This window comes from Octodon degus, unplaced genomic scaffold, assembly GCF_000260255.1.
Source record: "Octodon degus isolate 3935 unplaced genomic scaffold, OctDeg1.0 scaffold00039, whole genome shotgun sequence".
Lineage (NCBI taxonomy): Eukaryota > Metazoa > Chordata > Mammalia > Rodentia > Octodontidae > Octodon > Octodon degus.
The window spans coordinates 13,652,632-13,672,282 of NW_004524615.1; the positions used below are offsets into that span (position 1 = coordinate 13,652,632).

Below are 19,651 nucleotides of genomic sequence, written 5' to 3' on the forward strand. Positions count from 1 at the left end.
GAATTCCAGTTAAGCTAAATATTTTACTTCCATGAATAGAAACTCCACTGTTTAGTGGCTGTTTACTGTACTTTAAAATAAATAATACTTAACATTACATATTTAATTTCTAGTTTTCCTTTGGCCTACATACATGTTCTGCATACCTAAACTGATGTCCGGAGCATCAAAACACAGCTGATATGTTTAGATTAAATAATTATACCATATATTCTCATCTCTAAAACTCCTCTAGTTCTGAGAAATATGAAATGTGACACAAGAGGTAGCAAACCTGAAACAGATTGTGTGAGGAGGACTGCTTGGTAGTCAAAGAGGCGACTGTTCAGTGAGGTGTGTGGACTGGTTCAGGAGGCCCAGGAGCGCGGCATGGGCTCAGACATTTGGGGAGATGATGTCTGCATTATGAACAGCAGACTGCAAGGTGCAGGCCTTTACTGCCTCCTGTTGGCACCGAGAAGCGTTGTAGTTGCTGTGAGGAGTGCCGGGTGCTGGACAGAGCAGCCAGGCATCTGTGTTTTCTGAGGCTGTGCCTATCCTGTGGGTTCTGCGGGCTGGGCCCGGTCTCCTCGCTGGAGCAGAGGAGCACAGCGGTAGTTGGTGGTTCCTGCCACACCTGCGTGCTGGGCTGAGAGCCCATACCTCCTTAGCACTTGCAGGTCAGGTGCCTGTGTGGGACCTGGAGCCTGACGTGGGCACCCATGGAGTCACGTGACCCAAGGACAGCTTGCTTCTGCAGTTCTTTGATGATGATGTAGTGCAAACCAAGACCATGTCTGTGTAGCTGGCTCCCCACTCTGGAAAAGTACTGGACAGATAACACAGATGAGTAAAGAGGTGAAAAGAGACCAGGACCCGAGGATTCTCATGCCAGGGAACACTCACCTGGCAGAGAAGTGCCGAGCGGACCTCCAAGGCCGGAGCGCCTTCGTCCCAGCCGCTTGTTCTGGGTCCCCCACCCGCAGCAGTGAAACACAGACAGAATCTGCTGCCTGCGTGCTTGAAATCCAGGACTCGTAAATCTGTAAACTGTCATCCCTGGATGCCATTAAAGGCTCTTCTTTCCAGTTTTGGCAAAATACCCCGGTCTTCGTCTTTCCTTACCCACAGTTACTGTTGACTTGGCCTAGCTTGACCTCTTCCAGCTGCATCTTAAAGAGCACTGCAGCATCACTTTTTTACTTTTTATGATTTTGTGATTGGGGTGTTAACTCAGTTTAAAACTGAGTTAAAACTTTTAAAACTTTTCACCTAGATAATCTTGTAATTCTTGGATGTTTCATTTGAGCAGAAGGAGCACAGTGCTGAGGTGTAGGCCTTACTCAGTAGGGCGGTTTCTGACCTTTGGCTGTGCTTGCTCTTCAGTGAGGACAGGAGTACTGGATGAAGGGATAATCACTCGCTTCCCAGGAAAGCTTTTCATGAACAGATTTGTTGTTTTGGGGTGCATTTCTGTGCTTTTGGAAGGGGAACACCTCCATATGTGTCCAGGGATTCTTCAGCACTCAGGCACCCTCCCAAAGAGACAGCTTTGTGACACACCGCAGGAAGAGCATTGTAGGGAATGCCGAGGTTCTTCTCAGTACACTGAAGGGCATTAGCACAAAGTCCTTCACCTGGCTGAAGGGAGTGGAGAGTGCGTGCCTTAAATTGTAAACAAACATTTGTAAATTGATGTACTTTTTAGAAGTACACTATTTGCGTTGAAACAGCTAAATGTTCCGAACAGTCTTACTGTGAAGGGTTTCCTTACAGTAGCCTGCACTTGTGTTCTGTGGTTTTTGTTCAGACTTCTGCCTTGATGTCAGAATGTGTGGGTGTGAGCCCCTTTCTTGCTGTGTGACCAGATGAACAGATGTCTTAATTTGTAAAATGGAAAAGGATAGTTAGCTTCCTAGCGATGTACAGCTACAGAGAGAATTGGAAGGAGTGCCCGTTACGAGAATGCTCTGTAAAATGAGAAGGCCCCGCACTGTCCTGTGGTGAGATGGTGGTGGGCACCCTGCCTCCCTGGTGGGGGGAATGGACTGGGACATCTGGAGCTGGAGCTGCACCTCCCCGGGGCGAGCGAGCCACCGCCAGGAAAGGGCCCAGCACCCCCCCCTCCCCCGCTCCTGTGTTATAGCGCAGCCCTGTCCTGCACAGGCCATGCCCCGAGTCGCTAGAGGCTGAGTGGGATACAGCCTGTGGGGACTGTCACAGCCCTAGCACATTCATTTCCAAAGCACCTTCTGCCTTCTCCAGCCCTGGCCCTCTGTGCTCCCCTCAGGAGGGGCTGCATCTCTGCTCAGTGATCCCCACTCCTGCTGCTTGCCTCCAGGACCTGTTTCCAGCTCAGCTGCCTCCCTGGCTTTGGCATCAGACAGCACCTTCATCAGAAGCATTGAGTCTTGGGGTTGGTAGAATGTTCCTTCAGGATTTGGATTTGAGGGCAAAACCATTGGAATCTCTTGAGAGAGAGAGAGACAGACAGACAGACAGGTACTATGAGTTTACCCACTTTTTTGTCCAGTCTTTCAGTACATTCAAGTAACACACCATTGAGAAGTCACCTTTCATTCCCGATTTTCAAATTTAGTGTTTTTTTGCGACCCTTTTTTTTTTTTTAAGGCCGATTCTTGCTATGTGGCCCAGGCTGGGTTCAAACTCAGAGCAATCTACCTATCTCAGTCTCTGAATAAAATGTTATATTTTATTTACATATAATTTTTTTCCAAACTATAATTTTTCTCTTTCATTGATTAAATTTCTTTTTTTTTTTTTATACTTTGGTTTTTGGAGGCAGAGTCTGGTTATGTAGCACAGGCTGGCCTTGAATTCACTGTATAGGTCAGGCTGGCCTTGAACTTGTGCTGGTCCTCTTGTCTCAGCCTCCTGAGTGCTGGGGTTACAAGTGTGTACTATCACACCCAGCTTTATTGCTAAATTTGCATATTAGTGTTATCTATTTCTTTTGTTTTCTCATGCTTGAAATTGAACTCATGGTCTCATACACGCTTAGCATTAGTTTACTGCTGAGCTACATACAGCTCTAGCCTGTATTTTGTATTCTTGATTGCAGTAACTAGAGGTTATCTTTTTAAAAATTATTTTCCATCCTAATAATTCTGATTGTGTATCCTTTTTCTACTTTATTATGATTATTTCTTAAAGGTTTAGGGTTGAATAGTTTTTGTTTTTAGTTTGGTAACAAAAGTTTACAATGTTGTGAGTTGTCTGTAAAGAAATCTGGCCATAGCATATAGCTTTTACAGTATGTAGTGTTTCCAGCATTATTATTTTTTCTGTATTTTGGGGAAGGGTCTGCAGAGTATTCAGGGTCTCACTGCTAGATCAGTAGGAGTTGGGATTATAGGCATGCCACCACACCCAGTCTCAGCTGCCCTCTCAGCCTACCCCCAGGGGTGGGGCTGGCACGGCAGGCCCAGAAACCAAACCCCGTCTGTGCCTGCTTGTAGGCACTTTAATCCGCATTATTTTTGACTGCTTGTAGTGATAGTTCTGATTTTTCTCAGTCTTCATTGGCTGTCTTCGTTTCTTGGTGGTGTTTCAGGTCTCATGGTACAGTCATGCTTTAGCTGTTGGCCCTTCTCTTGCAGTCCCCTCCATGTGTGCGTTTTACTTTAGTTTTGCTTCTGTAGCACTAAGGTCTCTTAAACCTACCCCCACCCCAGTTCCATCCCTCTTTCATTTTAGGCAGGGTCTTACTGAGTTGCCCTAACTGGGTTGGACCTTTTGACCCTTTGTCAAAGCCACCAAGGGTACTGGGATGGCAGCCCGGCACTGCCATGCCTGGCCTCTTTCATGGTTTTATTTATTTTATTTTATGTTTTATGTATTTGGTATAGTGTCTAACGATGCAGCTCGAACTCATAGTGATCCTCCTGTTTTCAGCCTCCCTAATGCTGGGATTACAGGCATGTGCCACCACGCCCAGTCTTGGTGGCCTGCTCAGAGTGCCTGGGTGTTGGGCTGGCATGGCATGTGGTGCTGAGGATTGAGCCCTAAACAGTGCTAGTCCTATCATGGTTTTAAAAAATCTTTTATTGGCATATGTTTGCAGTGCATAATATTTACACTCATTTCGAGAAATTGGTATGCACAGTGTTCCTGTCCTTTTAGTACCTGTTCAGGCGTATGGCTGAAGTGTGTTGTTCTAATTTGGGGCCAGTCTCTCTCTCTCTCTCTTTTTTTTTAATGTTTTATTTATTTGTGTATGTGTGTGTGTGTGTGGCCAGTTCAGCCCACCAGGGGGCGGGGCTGGCTGGCATGTGGTGCTGGGGGATTGAACCGCGGTCCCTGTGCTCTTTTGCTAAGCTTGTTCTAAGTAGGTGCTTTAGACCACTGAGCCATCTCACCAGCCCTCTCTTTTTTTAGGGGTACAGTCTTGGTTAGTTTTTGGCACAGTACACCTTGTTGATACAGTGATGCAATTTTTGCTGATTCTACTGTATAATATTGTAGTTGTATATGCTGTTGTATATTACACCACTACATGCAAGTTACAGAGATTTTTTTGTTCTGAATATTGTTATACACATAGGATATTCAAGTCCTCAGTTAGTGACCAATTCACTGAAACAACCTGGCCATTCAATAAGGAATGTCTATATATATAGTCTTTTTTAAAATTTAAATGTAGTTAGTACAGGGGCTACAAGGTCTCACTACACAGACTTATCTCGAGATCCTCCTGTTTTCAACCTCCCAAGTGCTGGGATTACAGGTGTGCGCTACCATGCCCAGTCTTAATTGCAGTCTCTGCACGCCCTGGAGGTGAGGCCAGCATGGCACGCCAGGGATCAGACTCCGGCCAGTGTGCTCCCAGCCTTATGTTGTGTCTTGATCATCTTCCGTGATCTTCCATATTTGATCCAAGTCCCCAAAGGCTTCAGTCCTGCCTCTCCCCACCCTCCTCCTGATCAGCAGTACCCTCACACCCCTACCATGCTCAGCCCTAAATCTGGTGAAGGGCTCACCTGTTGGCAGCTTGGATCATTTAGGGTCAGCGAGGAAAGAGTGTGAGCATAGGGTGTGGGTGCAGGAGGTGCCCCAGGATCTGTGTTCTCTCCTGGGTCTATCTACCATCCTGCATTCCTACCCAGCAGGACCAGTTCCAGCAGAGTATCCTTGTGCAGAGTGGATAGGTAAGGTACGAAATTCCTTGGGTCCTAGAATTGGGTCCTGGAATTCCCTTGGGCCATCCTCCCCCTCCCTGTCTGGCTCCTTTGCACCTTGTGGAGAGGGTGACAGAAAGTCAGTTTATTTTTTTTATTTTTTAGGGAAGGGTCTACAGGGTGTTCAGGGTCTCATTACTAGATCGGACTCACAGTAATTCTGCTGTTTACAACCTCCTAAATGCTGGGATTACAGGTGCGTGACCAGTCTCAATTGCAATCTCAGTGTGCCCCTGGGGCGGGGCCTACACAGCAGGCCCGGGGATTGAACTGAGCTATTTGGCTGGCTTTGCACTTTTTTGTTTTGAAGGTGTTGCCTTTCTTCCTGATGATAAGGCTTGATGACGCTGGATGACTATGTGCTGATTTGCATGGGAAGAATGGCCCAGAGGGATGAAATGTTCTCTTGTGCTTCTGGGGCCCTCTGACCAACTAAAGAGCAGGAATGGGAGGGGCTGGACTTGTTTTCACTGTGATTCAGCACACACTTTTACACATTTGATGATGGCATGTAGCAGTTGTCACTTCTCTGCTTCTGTAGGTTCAGTGCCCAGGGGCCTGCCAATTAAACTAGTAAAAGACATGTTAACATGGGGGGAAAGAGGAGACATTTGCTGGAGGCAGCTAGTCTTGTATGTCCTCTTCCTCTCCAGGAAGGGGAGGGTGTGACACTGACCTTGGGCTCTGCTTTTGGGTGCTTGCTTCCAGAGAAGAAATAGGTCAGGGCATCCTGCTGGGGTTCCCTGGAAGGCAGAAGTAGGCAGGTTACAGGATTATTTTATATCCTTGGTAGGTAGGTACTTACTTCCCCAGTAGGTGGATACGGGAAGAAAGGAGGGTGGAGCTTTGAAATGCTGAGGGACAAGGACGAAGTCACTTGGGCCTTACTTCCCAGTGGCCCTGCGATTCTAAGTCAGCAGAAGATTGAGTCCCAAGGTGAGATTGTACCATTAGCTGCTGAGGAGGAGAGGCTGTCATGACCTGAGGCTCTTGGTGGTCCCTCGGAGAAACAGCCGGGGGATTTAGAAAATAAAGAGGAGAAATAGGATTGAGGTCAGGTGGAAGCCTCTACCTAATGGGAAAAGAGGACTGAAAAACAATAGTAGAGGCATTTATTTATAGCTTTGAAAAGTTAGTGTCTGGAGACCCAAGTTGCCTAGCGACTAGTGACTGACATTGTCCAGGCAGGATGCTTTTTGCAAGACTGATGCAGCTTGACTGCTTTAGGCACTGTGGCCTTGTTTTGCCCTCTCACATAGGACCAGTTTCCTGCCTCAGCTGCTCCCAGCAGGAGGCTTTGCTGGGGCTTCCCTCCATGCTCAGGATTCACAGCTGAGTCCCGCTGAAGCCTGATTCAGCTCGGAGTGGAAGTAGAAATCAAAAGTTCTAAAGCCTCTGAGAGAACAGGGAAAACCAACGTAGATTTTCTGTGTCAGTCAGGAAGAAACTAGTCTTGTACTTTATTTCTAGCCCTCAGACAGAATGGTTTTGAAGTGCCTAGAAGGAGTGACACACCTTCACTAGCAAGCTGGTGTTACAGAAACCTGCACACCAGCACCTTCAGGAATGGAAGAAGCACTGCAAAATTCTGCCCGTGATAAGAAGTATTCGTGAAGTCAGAACTGGGCAGCATCCAGCCTTCTCAAGGTCAAGGCAGGTGCCATGCTGGACGAGGACCAGCTTTACACCTGTCGGGTAGATCCCAAGCCTGTTGTCCCCACTCTCTGCCTCCACCTGAGCCTGAACTCTGCCCCATGTTTCGGTGATCCAGGGCAATGAGAAGTTTGAGAAACAGTTCTGTGTATTTGAGCCTGGATTTTTTCATTTGGCCTGTTTTAGGATTAACACAAAACAGATTTTAATTTAAAATGTAAGAGAATTTCTTTCACAGATGTAGTATATGCACCAGTGCCTCCCCAGAGTGTGTATTCAGTCTGTGTGTAGTTACCTTTCCTTGGGCACAGAGGTGTCCCCAGCTCAGGTGTGCTGTGTGCAGGAGGCAGTACGGAGAAGGGAATCCAGTGCTAACACAGGTGTTGTAGGCTGTTCAGGGCTTGGAGAGGGAAGGCAGGTGAATTTTCCTGACTTGGGGACCTACAAAAACAAAAGGTCTGGGAAACTAGAACACATTCCAGAGCTAGCCTAACTCTTGTCTGTGCTGGGAGGACCACAGGGAGCTCCAGGGACTCTATTGCTTTTCTTTTGCTTTTGTCTTCTTAGTGAAGACACAGCTACTGTAAAGTATGGAGTAAGCAATAAAGGTGCTGCTTTAAGGACAGGGGGGCATTGCTTCAGAGACCTCCTTGGGCACCCAGACCCACAGATGAAAGAGAACCCCAAAGGCATGAGGGGCTGAAAGGACACATGCTATTGGACCAGGCCTGCTTTTCTGGACAGCTCCCTGGAGGGAGAAAGTAACGAGCCTTCACAGGTGCTAGAAATTGGCTGCCTTTTCTGCACAGCAAGTAGATTGGGGTGCCACATTGGATGACCTACTTCCGGGAGCATGGCATTGCCCTCCAGGCCTAGCACGCACTCAGCTGCTAGTGGAGGACAGGAGGTGCCTTGCTCCTCCTTGCTGTGTGCTCCAAGCTATGCGCTCCTGCTGGACTTGACTCGGCTGCAAGTTCTCAAACTCTGCTTTCTCTGAGGCTCATGACGACGGTGGTCTAGAGATGTTCTTGCCCCTCTGAGGCTCTAGTCTGTAGCAAGGGCCCTGTCCGACATTGCTGCCTCCTGAGCTGTTGGAGGAGGTATTTGTGGTGGTCCTTAACCTATTTCCTTGCTGACTTGATCGAGTTCATGATGCTTTATAGAACCAAAATAGCACGATGTACTCTAGGGTTCTATTTTGCAAGTAATTCCATGTTTTTTGTTTTTGTTCTTTAGGATACGAAGTTGTGGATAATAATGGAGTATCTTGGTGGCGGCTCTGCACTGGATCTGGTAAGTAGTGTATTGGGTGTGGCCCCCACCTAAGACTTCTCCCTCAGTCTAGGTTTGAAAGATGATTCTATATTCATTACTTTTCCCTCTTCTAAGTGACACAAAAAGGAACCAAATTTTTCTTCATGTAGTTTTTCTTCTTATATATTACTGAAAATTATAGGCCCGCCTTTAAAATTAGTGGGTGGTGTTTTTTTTATTTTTATGAGAGGGGTCAGTCAGATAGCTAAGCAGAGCGCAGCTGCTGGGGTTTGATTGTTGGCTTGCTGTGCCACCCCTGGCCCCGGGGTGCAATGAAATGGCAGTTGAGACTGGGCGTGGTGGCGCACACCCGTAATCCCAGTGCTTGGGAGGATCAAAACAGGAGGATTGCTGTGAGTCCAATCTATGTAATGAGACCCTGTAGACCCTGTACTAAATACATTTTGAAAAAAAGAAAATAAAAAAAAAAATAAATAAAAGAACTATGTTTTATGAGAAATGGATAAATTCATTCGTGGAAGCAATGAGGGATTTTGCCCAAAACCCTTTCTTACTTAAGTACAGTTGGTTAGCTTATTTTCCAGAATCAGCTTTTAGGTTTTGTAGAACTGATAACATCATGGCTTCACATTTTCATGTTTTGGATGGTAATTTAACTTCCAAAATAAATGTATCCCCTTTTCATCTCCAACATAAGACACAGGCAATTATCAGGGTGTGACATCAGGTCTTAGAACAGGGGTCAGGCAAGGAGTTGGATGGACACCTTTGTCTCTTGCCAATGTGCACATGGTGTTGGGATGAACTGGCTGGGGCCAGGTGGTCTCTCCCCCTGTGGCCCTGCCCTGGATGCCTGCCCAGTTCCTGGCCTCATAGAAGCTGGTGGAAGCTGGGAGTGCATAGGCTGTCACGGAAAACATGCCTTGAGCCAGGCTTTCAAGTGTTCCCACGTAAGCTGCATCTGTGAGCATGCTGTGTCCTCTGAAACATAGGATGTGCAGAAAGTAATTTTTTAAGAAAAGGTGCCACAGGGCCGGCGAAGTAGCTTAACAGACTAAGCACCTGCTTAGGCAAGCGCAGGGAAGGAGTTTTTTGGTCACTTTCTCCTGTGGCTGAGAAAAAATACCTGACTCCCAAAGTTAAAGGTGGAAAGGTTTAGCTCTCAGTTTGTAGAGGTTTTATTCTATAATCATCTGGCTTCAGCCAGGGTGGCACATGGCAGAGAGGCAATAGTTCATGACAGCTGAAGACACAAGATACACACATAGCATGGAGAGCATCAAGGCCACCAGCTTTAGGGTGGGTGAAACACTCACAGCTTTATTTCCAGCATCGGACCACGGATCAGCCACAAACTAGGTTCAGCCATTCCTGAAAACTATCCCCATAAGGCTGCATGAGCCTTTGGGGGACATCTTAATGCAAACTGTAGACTATGTGTATCTCCAGAAAGACAGTATACCTTAATTTAGAAAATTACATACTGTTATAAACCATATAGAGAAAGTCAAAAGGGTTAAAAAGAAATGCAGTATGTTATAAACAATGACATTAAAGTATGTGTGGGGGAACCCAACTGGATACTTTTTTTGGTCCTTCTTTGGTTTCTTTCCATAAATAAACACATTATACAAAAAACTTTTCATTTCTTCACTCTTGGGAAACACTATAAGAATGGAGAAAATTACCTCATTTAGTGTAATTAGAGTTACCATTAAGTGAGCTTAATTTGTAGTACACATGCAGTTGTTTGTGGAGACTTTTTCTTTCCCTATGCTGAGTTCTCCAGAGCAGCAATTCTAGTTTCAGAGTGCTTCAGTGTGATTCATTGTCAGTGCTGTAGTAATTTAATTTGAGTGATTTGGTGTGAGTGTAGTTTTAGACATCATTCTTAGCAGGAGGTTTGGAGTTGCTAGCTGTGGAAACTGCCTGCCCTTCTCTGACCTCCTACTTTGTCTTCTTCTCTTTCATCCCAACCCCTAGAGTTTCAAAGTGGAGGACACACTTTAATTATGGGATATAGTAGGGTTTTTTTTTTTCTTTTTTTTTTTTTGTATTTAGTACAGGGTCTCACTATATAGCTTGGATTCACAGTGATCCTCCTGTTTACAGCCTCCCAACCACTGGGATTATAGTCTCATGCCATCTCGCCCAGTCTCGGTCACTGTCTCAGCATGTGCCGAGGCTGGGGTTAGCACAGCAAGCCCAGGGATCGAACCTCCGGCTGCTGTGTCTGCCTAAGCAGGAGCTTTAATCCAATGAGCTATTTGGCTGGCCTTAGTAGTTATTTTTTTAAATGTTGGAAACCCTATTAGGATTATTTCGAAAAGGTCTCCTATATATTTACAAAAGGTCTTAAAACCAGAATATTATCATGTGTAAAAGTGTGATGCAATGTAGCTGAATAAATGGACTTAAGGGCCATATCTTTGAAAAATTCTAAGTAGGTTTTGCTTATGTATGCTAACAGGCATGTTGCTAACATGTGCCTTTGTGGGAGCTCCTTGTCAAGGGCCTCCTGGGGAAGGACAGCTGTGTCTCTTGTTTGGAGAGCCTGCTCCACCAGTCCCTGAGCACAAGGGTCTCTCCACAGTGGGAATCTCTGCAGGTTGCAGTCTGCTCAGAGACCTGGCAGCCATCCTCACCCCGTCCTGTCCCTGCTCTGGAGCACATGTCACACGTACCCATATGGGCTCCACACGCATGCTGTGTCATACGCAGTGCCCTTCGTTCTTTGTGTAGCTGTCGTCCTGTTACCTGTGCCGTGAAACCTATGTGTGCTCCCTTCTGTTGGGTCTTGGCCAGGACAGGAAGCTGGCCCCCCTCCTTCCCCCAGGATGCCCTTTGAGCCTGAGCGTGGATTCGGGAAGCTTCCCTTTGGTTCCAGTGGCAAGGTTCTGGGGAGCCAGGCTCAGATTGGCACAGACTTGCCAGGACATTTCTTCAAGGGGAGCTGTGGGTACTTTGGAGGTAGACAGGGGATTGTCACGGACCACTTTTTGTGTTCCTGTTTTTTTTATAGCTGAACCACAGAGCCCTGGTGAGTGTTAGCAGCAGGTGTTAGACCAGGGACTGAACATGGGAGGCTCCAGTTGTACAGACTGACAGGGTCCCTATAGAGCAAGTAACTTTACTCCAGGTTAAAGAAGGGTGAGCCTCAGACCAGGTGGCAGGCTCTGGGGTCTTTTCTTCTTCTTGGTATTGAAATAAACCTTGGGCCCTTTGTAGGGAGACAGAGTGCAGTTATTCTGTCAGTTTGGCATTAACTCAGATCTACTTAGATGAATTCTAGAGGTTCCATCCTGTGGATGGACTGCCCAGGGCAGGACATACACGTAGCCTTAGCTACTCGGAGGTACCAGGGCCGATTGAGGCTCTGTGCCCTGTGAACCCTCTTTTCTTTTCCTACTGTTGCCTGCTTTTTGACTTTTGAATGATGTAAATTTAGAATCTATCATGAGGGACAAAGAGATGCTATAGTTCAGTTATTAAGAGCCGTGAATATATTTTGAGTGTACCCACCTGGATGTGCTCAATCTCTGTGTGTGGGGGCTGTATTGTAATTGAAAAGAAATTAAATAGTAAGTGGAATGTTGGTAGGATTCCCCAAACCACTATGAAGAAACCCTTAGTTCTTCAGAATACAGTTTGGAAGCCACTTGTGTGATTAGGCTCTCAAGTTACAGCTGCATACAAAAGACCCCAGGCTCAGGAGAGTATGATTTAGTGTGCAATTCAAGACATTCTAACTTCCAGAATGGTAAGAGTTGGTAGCCCAGCGAGTGAAACCATTCCAACCAGAAAATCTGTAGTGCATGCCCCCTGCGTGTCTGGTTGGCCCAAGCCCTGGGGAGTTCTGGAGTCCTACTGTTAGGGAGCTGCATGGCCAAGTGTGTCACCATGTGTTAGAAGGAGTTCAAGGAAGAGCAAGCGGGTGGAGGGCTTTGGGAGAGGTTAGTGAGGATTGGCAAGAGGACCTTTGACAAAAAGGTTTTATCCAGTTAGTGGGTCAGTTACTATTGCTAGAGAATCTAAGGGACAGAAACGTTGCTACATAAATCCATTGCTTGATTAGGCAGAGATGTTTGATAAACTTAAAAACGAATACATAGCTCAATTTTGGGGAAAAAAATGCAGGGGTGCCTTCAGGTAATGTTTAGGTCAAGCTGGTTTGTCACAGTGCTAAACCAAGGCAGAAATGGAGCTCTGCCGTGTGTGGAGTCACCCTGGCTTCTCTCAGTCCTCAGCCTCCACCCTCCACCTGCCCATATTCCACACTGAGTTGAGGAGGGCCTTGTGTCATGGGTGCTCATGTTCTACAAGCTGCTGCTGCAGGGCCTGGGGCTGTGGTCTCCAGGGGGTTGTTGGTTGTACCCAGCTGGTGGTCCTCATGACGAAGAAGGGGAGAGAGAAGTGGGGGAAGGGATTAGCAGTCACCTGTGGATCAGATGTAGTCCCTGTTTTTTCATGTTACAAATTCTTGAAATACTCAGAATCTTTTTTTTTTTTTTTGGCGGAACCGGGGATTGAACTGAGACCCTCGCGCTTGCCAGGCAAGCGCTTATTCTACTGAGCCATCTCCCTGGCCCCTGCTCACAATCTTTTTTTTATTTATTTATTTATTTTTTTTTTTATTTTAACATTTATTTTGTGTGTGTGTGTGTGTGTGTGTGTGTGTGTGTGTGTGTGTGGCCAGCTCAGCCCACCAGGGGGCGCGGCTGGCTGGCATGTGGTGCTGGAGGATTGAACCGCGGTCCCTGTGCTTTGCCAAGCTTGTTCCAAGTAGGTGCTTTAGACCACTGAGCCATCTCTCCAGCCCCTGCTCAAAATCTTAATGATAAAATCCAACATGGATTTTATCTCCTGACCAGCAGTTGCAATGACAGAATTAAGCCCACCCAGCTTGAACAACTCTAGGAGTACTTGTTACCATGAGTTTGACAGCTATGTTAGGGTTCTCTGGAGAGACAAAACCAACAGGAGATGGATTGAGGAGAGGGGATTTATTGAGGAAATGGCCCATGTGATTGTGGAGGTGCAGTAGCCCACGTAGGTGGTCTGCAAGCTGGAGAGCCAGGGATGTCTGTAACATGGCTCAGTCCAAGTCCAGAGGCCAGAGAATGCGGAGTGCAGATGTCGAGGGGCAGGAGGAGGTTTACAGCTTCAGAAGAGCAGGCCCTCAGCAGTGTGGCTGTGGCCCCCCCACCTTGGCGGGAGGTGGTTTCCTTGGTCCTGTGACTCAGATACCAGTATGGAAGTACCCTCTTAGGCACACTCAGAAATAGTGCTTTTCAGCCAAATCCACACCCACAGTGGACCGTCACAGGTACCTTGATGGATTTCTATCCCCGATAAAATCCTTAAGTTCTCTGCAAGGTTCTCCCTCCCATAAATCGGTGGTGGTGGTGACGGGGTTCACACCAGAACTAAGAAGGTGTGGCTCCGCATGCTGCCAGCTTTCAGTCAGCTGGGGGGATCTATAGCGCCTTTTCCTGTTCTCCTCAGTGCTGCTCTGCCTGTCTGTCTGAGGGCTCAGTGGCAAGAATTCTTCCTGAAGGGGGAAGCCCAGGCTGGCCCAGGGCAGCCGGCTTTTTTGTGGTGTCACTGGGTTTCCTCGTTTTGTGACACTGAGAATAGGAGCGAGCATCCCAGCACCGCTGCCCTTGGGGATGAGAGAAGTGCGTCTTTCTTGTGAAATGAAACTTGTGCATTGAACACTGAAAAACAAGCATGAAGAAAGCAGAGTCATTAGACGACAGCCTGTCCCACACCTGGTCTTTACTGTCAACTTGGAAAACACTCTGGAGGAACATACAGTGGAGAAATGAGTCCAGCCCCTTAGACACCTGCTCCTCCCCTTGCGCTGTGATGAGGCCTTCATGGCACTTCAGGTTGTGCTGGTGGCGTCTGTCATTGTAGCTTGTGATTGATTCCTGTCTGCGAGTGCTGGTGGGCATGCTGCTGTCTGATGTGATGGCACTTTAGCTCCGCTTCGAATCTTTCTTCTGAGTGGGGATACATCTGTCGTTTCTTCATTACGCCTTTGTAAGAGCCGAGACTTAAGGAGTCAGTAATAAAAGTTTCTCAGTAAAAATTTCCAGAGGCAGTTGTTACCTCAGTAGGAATAATTTTTATAAAATTTTTTTTAGTGGAGCTGGGGATTGACCTCAGACCCTTGTGCTTGGCAGGGAAGTGCTTATTCTATGGCACCATCTCCCTGGCCCCAGGAATAGTTTTTATTATTTAACATATGTACTCTGTAACAAATCCCAAAATGTTAGGAATTGAATTCTATATCTTGGAGAGGCGGAGCTTTAAAATAGAGATTTACAAATTCGGGTGCAGCAGTAGCCTCAGGAATGGATGGGTTCATTGGCCTTTTCTTTCTGAGAAGTTGTGCTTTGGTTATAGGAATGAACCTTCTGGTATGGTAACACTAAGTAGATGAGGGCAGATCCCACACTGTGAGTTTCTGGACTCTTGTCTGTTAGATTTAGGGACCCTGGGCCAGGTGGTGATGCTCACAGGCCTGCTTGCAGGCTGCAGGTGTAGTGGCCAGGGCTTCTTCACGGGCAGCACGGAATTGCAGCTGATCTTGCTTCATTCTGCAAAGCTATTTTTTCTTGTTCTGTTTTTTTGAAAGGGTGCTTTAATAGAATTTAATTATTTATTTATTTCTGCAAAGCTTTATTCCGGAGGGGCTCAGTCCTTCTTGGCAGCTGCCTTCCTCATGGCGGCCAGCACGTTGCTCAGCTCCTCACTCTTCCTATTGGTGCGAATGTGTGACCCCACCCTTTTCTAGATGAACTTGTGGGCGCGCTTGTCCTTGGAGACCTTGAGCAGCTCCATGGCGCGCTGCTTGTAGGGGGTGAAGCCGCACACCTTCCGGGTCATGTCCCACACGAACTTGGTGTATTTGGTAAGGTGTCCACGATGGCAGCTGTGCCTTGGTTTGCTCACATTCTTAGTCACCTTGTGGCCCTTGTTGAGGCCCACGGCCATGGGATAGCGGAGGGCCAAGGCTACTCTTCCTCGATGGTTGCTGTGGTGGAAGAATAGAGTTTAATTATGTAGACAAAATGCCTGCTTTAAGTGAACATGTTTTAAAATGTTCCTCATCCTTGTGCATTTAATGAGGATATCGCCATGCCTCCCTCTGTGTGTAAGACAGTCAGTAATTGTAACACTCCCTTTTGTTTGTCTGTTAGTTAGAACCTGGTCCTTTAGACGAGACTCAGATCGCTACCATATTGAGAGAGATCCTGAAGGGACTCGATTACCTGCACTCAGAGAAGAAGATCCACAGAGATATCAAAGGTAAGAACACTGTGCACTTTTCTTTCTGTTAAAGTACCGGAGGTGTTGGAGCTAAACTTCAGTCGCAGGGAAGTTGTTCTGGAAGGGCCAGGAGAGAATGCATGTGCTTCCCGGTGCTGGGCACTCTGCAGTGTGGTGACTGAGGCTGGTGGTGTGACTTTTTTTCACAGCGGCCAATGTTCTGCTATCTGAACATGGAGAGGTGAAGTTGGCTGACTTCGGAGTGGCTGGCCAGCTGACTGATACCCAGATAAAGAGGAACACCTTCGTGGGTACCCCTTTCTGGATGGCGCCCGAGGTCATCAAACAGTCAGCCTATGACTCAAAGGTAAGAAACAGTGTGCCATCCTTGAGTCCTGCAGCCCTTTGCTGGCACCTGCAGGGCTCCTGGAGGTGACTCTCCAGCCTCCCTTTTTCTGGCTGTGTCCTTCACCACTATTGCTGATGCAGCGTAGCCATGGTTTTGGCTACCTGTGTGTTCAGGGTGATGGGCGGAAGATGTTGTGTGCAGGTACAAGAGGACCACAGTGTGAGCACAGCCCCCCAGCAGCAAGCAGCAGAGGCTGAAGGCTGCCACAGGTACACAGGAGGGGGAGCCTTGAGCAGAGGGGACGAGCTGCAGGGAGAGGCCTCGGCAGGGCAGAGTGTGGGGAGAGTGTGCTCTGAGCACTCTGGATTCCACCTCCCAGGTTATTTTTAGCTCTCAGTTAGGATCCTCACTCCAGGAGCCTCCTTATCAACTTGAGGCACAATGTCACCTTTCTTCTGATTGCTTGCACTTGCCAGTTCTTTTTTTCCCTGTTGCCCTTCAGCTTGATGTTCCTGGTAGTATAGGTTATAAATCTTAGAGACTCTTTGTCTCTTATTTTCTGATAACTTCCATTTTCTGATCTGTTCTTCTCAGTTGACTGTATGTAGTAAAATTGCACCATCCACAGAGAATTGGTTCTTGTGAGCCACAGTTTTCTAAGCAAACAAGGTGGCAAGGATTTCCTCGCATAATGTAGTGTTGGCTTTTTAATTTATTTATTTATTGTGTGTGTGTATGTGTGTGTGTGTGTGTGCGCGGCCAGCTCAGCCCACCAGGGGGCGGGCTGGCTGGCATGTGGTGCTGGGGGATTGAACTGCGCGGTCACTGTGCTTTGCTAAGCTTGTTCTAAGTAGGTGCTTTAGACCACTGAGCCATCTCACCAGCCCAGTGTTGGCTTTTTAAATGGAACCCTTTTGGTGTGTAGGAGAATTCTCATCTCCTGAAATGGTCCAGGAAGCATGAGGACATTTTCCATCGGGAGACAGAGGGTCACCATTGCAACCATTGGCCTTTGTAGTGCATTGGTTTGGCCCATGGGGCAGTATCTCTGGTTCTGGCTTGGGAGAGGTGGGCCTGTTGTCTTGCTTGTAAGTAGTGGTGGCCGTGACTTATGTGAAAATCTAATGGCCTTGGGAGCTGAAGAGCATCCCCTCTCCACAAGCCAGTGGGCCTTCTGGGGTGAAGCTCCCAGGAGCTGTGTGGGTGCCGCTGCCCTGTGCTGATGGGCTCCCTCTGCAGGTGTGCTCCTCTGGAGGCCCCAAGTTCAGGACAGAAGGACTGAGCAGGAGTGTGTTCAGCCCTTTTTCTCCATTTATCAGAGCTCATATATCCACATTTCAGTATGGCAGAGACTGGAATCCAGTTCTTAAATCCATTTGATTACCCAACCCTGAATGTTCTCTTCCCCATGTTCATAGTAATTATAATTAGTTGGCTGTCCATGCCACACATTATGTGGGATTTAGTTTGTACTTTTTTCAGTTCTGCCCATCACTCCTACTTTGGAGTTTTTCTTTTAAAAGCTCCCTTGGCGCTTTCCACTTTGATCCTGGTTTGAAGCATCTCTGGTCCTTTGTGTGGCTCTGAGCATTTGAAAGATCTGCCAACCTCCTTGCTGGAGTTCTTGCCTTAGCAGCCAGTGGCTGGCGTCAAGGATGTGGAGCTGCTGGCCCACACCTGCAGGAGTGTGCGCTTTTTTAGAGGGGAAGTAGTGTAAGAAAATGTGTCCCCCTTCTTTCTAGCCTTCTACTATTCCACCTGTTACTCTGCTTTGTCAAAAAGCACTTGCCCAGTGATCATTAAGGGAAATCGTGTGTGAAATTGTGTTTGCTGGCTGGGGAGGTATAGCCGCTGCAGATTAGGACAGTGTTGGTGTCTTAGTTTTGAGGTTTTCAGGAGTGGGGTTTCTTGAGTGGGGCCTTCATGAGAAGTCTCTCCCTGTACCCCCATGGGTATGGGGTATGGCTCTGGCCAGCAGCTGTCATCTAGGGCAGCGCTTGGGGAGCCTGTAGGGGAGCTGTAGTCTCTTGAGGATCAGGTGTCCCCCACTTCTTTCCAGTGCCCCCTTTATGGATCCTGGTGCATACTCAGAGGCTTCTTCCTGCCTGTGTCTGCATTGCAGGTACAGAGAGCCATCTTTGCCGGGCTCGCAGGCTTCCGTCTGCCCCAGGCTGCTTTCTCTTAGTGCACGATGAGTCTCAGAGGCAAGGAGAGTGCACCAGCCTCACGAGGCCGCATTTTCCTCCCCCTGAGCTGGAGGATGCAGGCACACCCCCTTCCTGGAGCCTTGACAGCTTTGCTTACAGTGATAACCTGAGCCAGTGTCTGTGACCCACTGTCATTTTTCTGGGCTGCCAGTGGCTCCCGCATGTCTGTGTGGTGGGCTCAGTTCTCAGTCTAAGATAATGGTAGGAAGTAGCTTTTACCTGGTGTTGCAGAGCTAGTGCAGTGTAGCAGGTAGTGCCTGTGACTCCGGCCTGCCCCGAATTGGAGCTGCTGCGAGGCCAGGCTCGGCGTTCTCTTGTGACTGACTTCTTGGTTTGGGCCTCCGAAGTAGTACGTGTGTGCTTTTTAGTGATGATCTGAGTAATACTGAAGAAAGAGATGGCGAAGGAGAGCCTTCTGTAGATCGCTGCCCCACCCAGGCCAAGTGGTTCTGGTGCCCCTTTGTCTCTGAAATAATCACCCGCAGTTGCACTGCGTGTTGGCCAGAAAAGCAGCAGTGCTGAAGCTGAGGGAGGAGCTGGCTGGTTGGCGGTGCTCGTTGGTACCAGCAGTTGGCCTGGCGCCTGTGGAGTGGGACCATCACCACCCTGCTGCCCGTGCGTGGGCTCATGAGCCACCCACTGTCCTGGCTGGGAGGAATCTGCAGGAGACAAGGGTGTGACCCAGGGGCGAGTGACTGGGCTTTTTCAGCAGGGTTCATGTGGGGCCATTTCAGCGTAGGCTTTCGTTACCATGAAGTACTCACAGGTGTCTTCTGTGTGTCCAGAACCCCCTACAACTCCATTCCCAAGTATTGCACCTGAGTGCATAGTAGCTATCTTAAATCCATTTTTGTTTGGACTTGATGTTGGGCATGGTTTTCTTCTCTTGATTATACAGAGTTGATTAGGGTTCCCTTTAGAATTGTTTCCCATGCACTATTTAAAAGACATCACTTAAATTGTTTTCTGTCTCCAGACTTGTAGCCGGTTTGCTTTGTTCCACTTGACGTTGTGAGGACTAGGGTGCTGCTGTGTATAATTCTTGCTGTGGATCCTCCAGTCATGCACTGCCATCCCAGGCTGCCTCTCCAGTCCCCTATTCCTAGAAGTGCTCCCGCGGGGAGTGCGCTGCTCCTAGTGAGCACCTGCGCTTCGGGCCTTGCCTCGTGGCTTGTGACGTGGCTGTGCACTGAGAACCACCGTCTGCTTTCTCTGTTGGTAGCGTCTGAATAGCTGATTTCGTGTTTCCCCAGATGGCAACTTGGACCCCCTCATGCCTCAGTTTTCTGTGTCGTGGAAGAAAACTGCCCTTCCCTGCGTTCCTTCTGTTATTCAGGCACATGTTCCAAGTTAGAGGCCATATTTCATGGATGCAAAAAAATAGACTCAGTTTTACTTAGACTTTTATCAATGCTCTGTTGATATGTGTTATTTCACTGAGGTCATGGGCCAGCACAGTTTAATCATGTTTCTGAGGTTGGATGCAAGTAACACTGTTACTGAATATTGTAGGGAACACCCACCTTATATCTGTGGAGGATATGTTCCTGCAAGTGGGATTAATTGGTTTCAACAAGTTCAGCTTGTTTCACTTTTGAGTCATTTGCCAAATTGCTTGACATTCCCTCCCTCCCTCCCTCCCTCCCTCCCTCCATTGGGTGTGTGTGTGTGTGTGTGTGTGAGAGAGAGAGAGAGAGAGAGAGAGAGAGAGA

The 19,651-nt window shown here is 47.8% G+C and overlaps 1 protein-coding gene and 1 pseudogene across 1 annotated transcript in view; one reads left to right on the forward strand and one right to left on the reverse strand.

The window, feature by feature from the left end:
* Positions 1–19,651, forward strand: part of Stk24 (serine/threonine kinase 24) — a 56,004-nt gene that overhangs the window by 22,545 nt on the left and 13,808 nt on the right. The window contains exons 3-5 of the mRNA XM_023715195.1: positions 8,067–8,123; positions 15,314–15,422; positions 15,593–15,750. Coding sequence (XP_023570963.1) covers positions 8,067–8,123; positions 15,314–15,422; positions 15,593–15,750 — 324 coding nt within the window. The remainder of the gene's footprint in view (positions 1–8,066; positions 8,124–15,313; positions 15,423–15,592; positions 15,751–19,651) is intronic.
* On the reverse strand, positions 14,808–15,224 carry LOC105742158 (annotated as a pseudogene).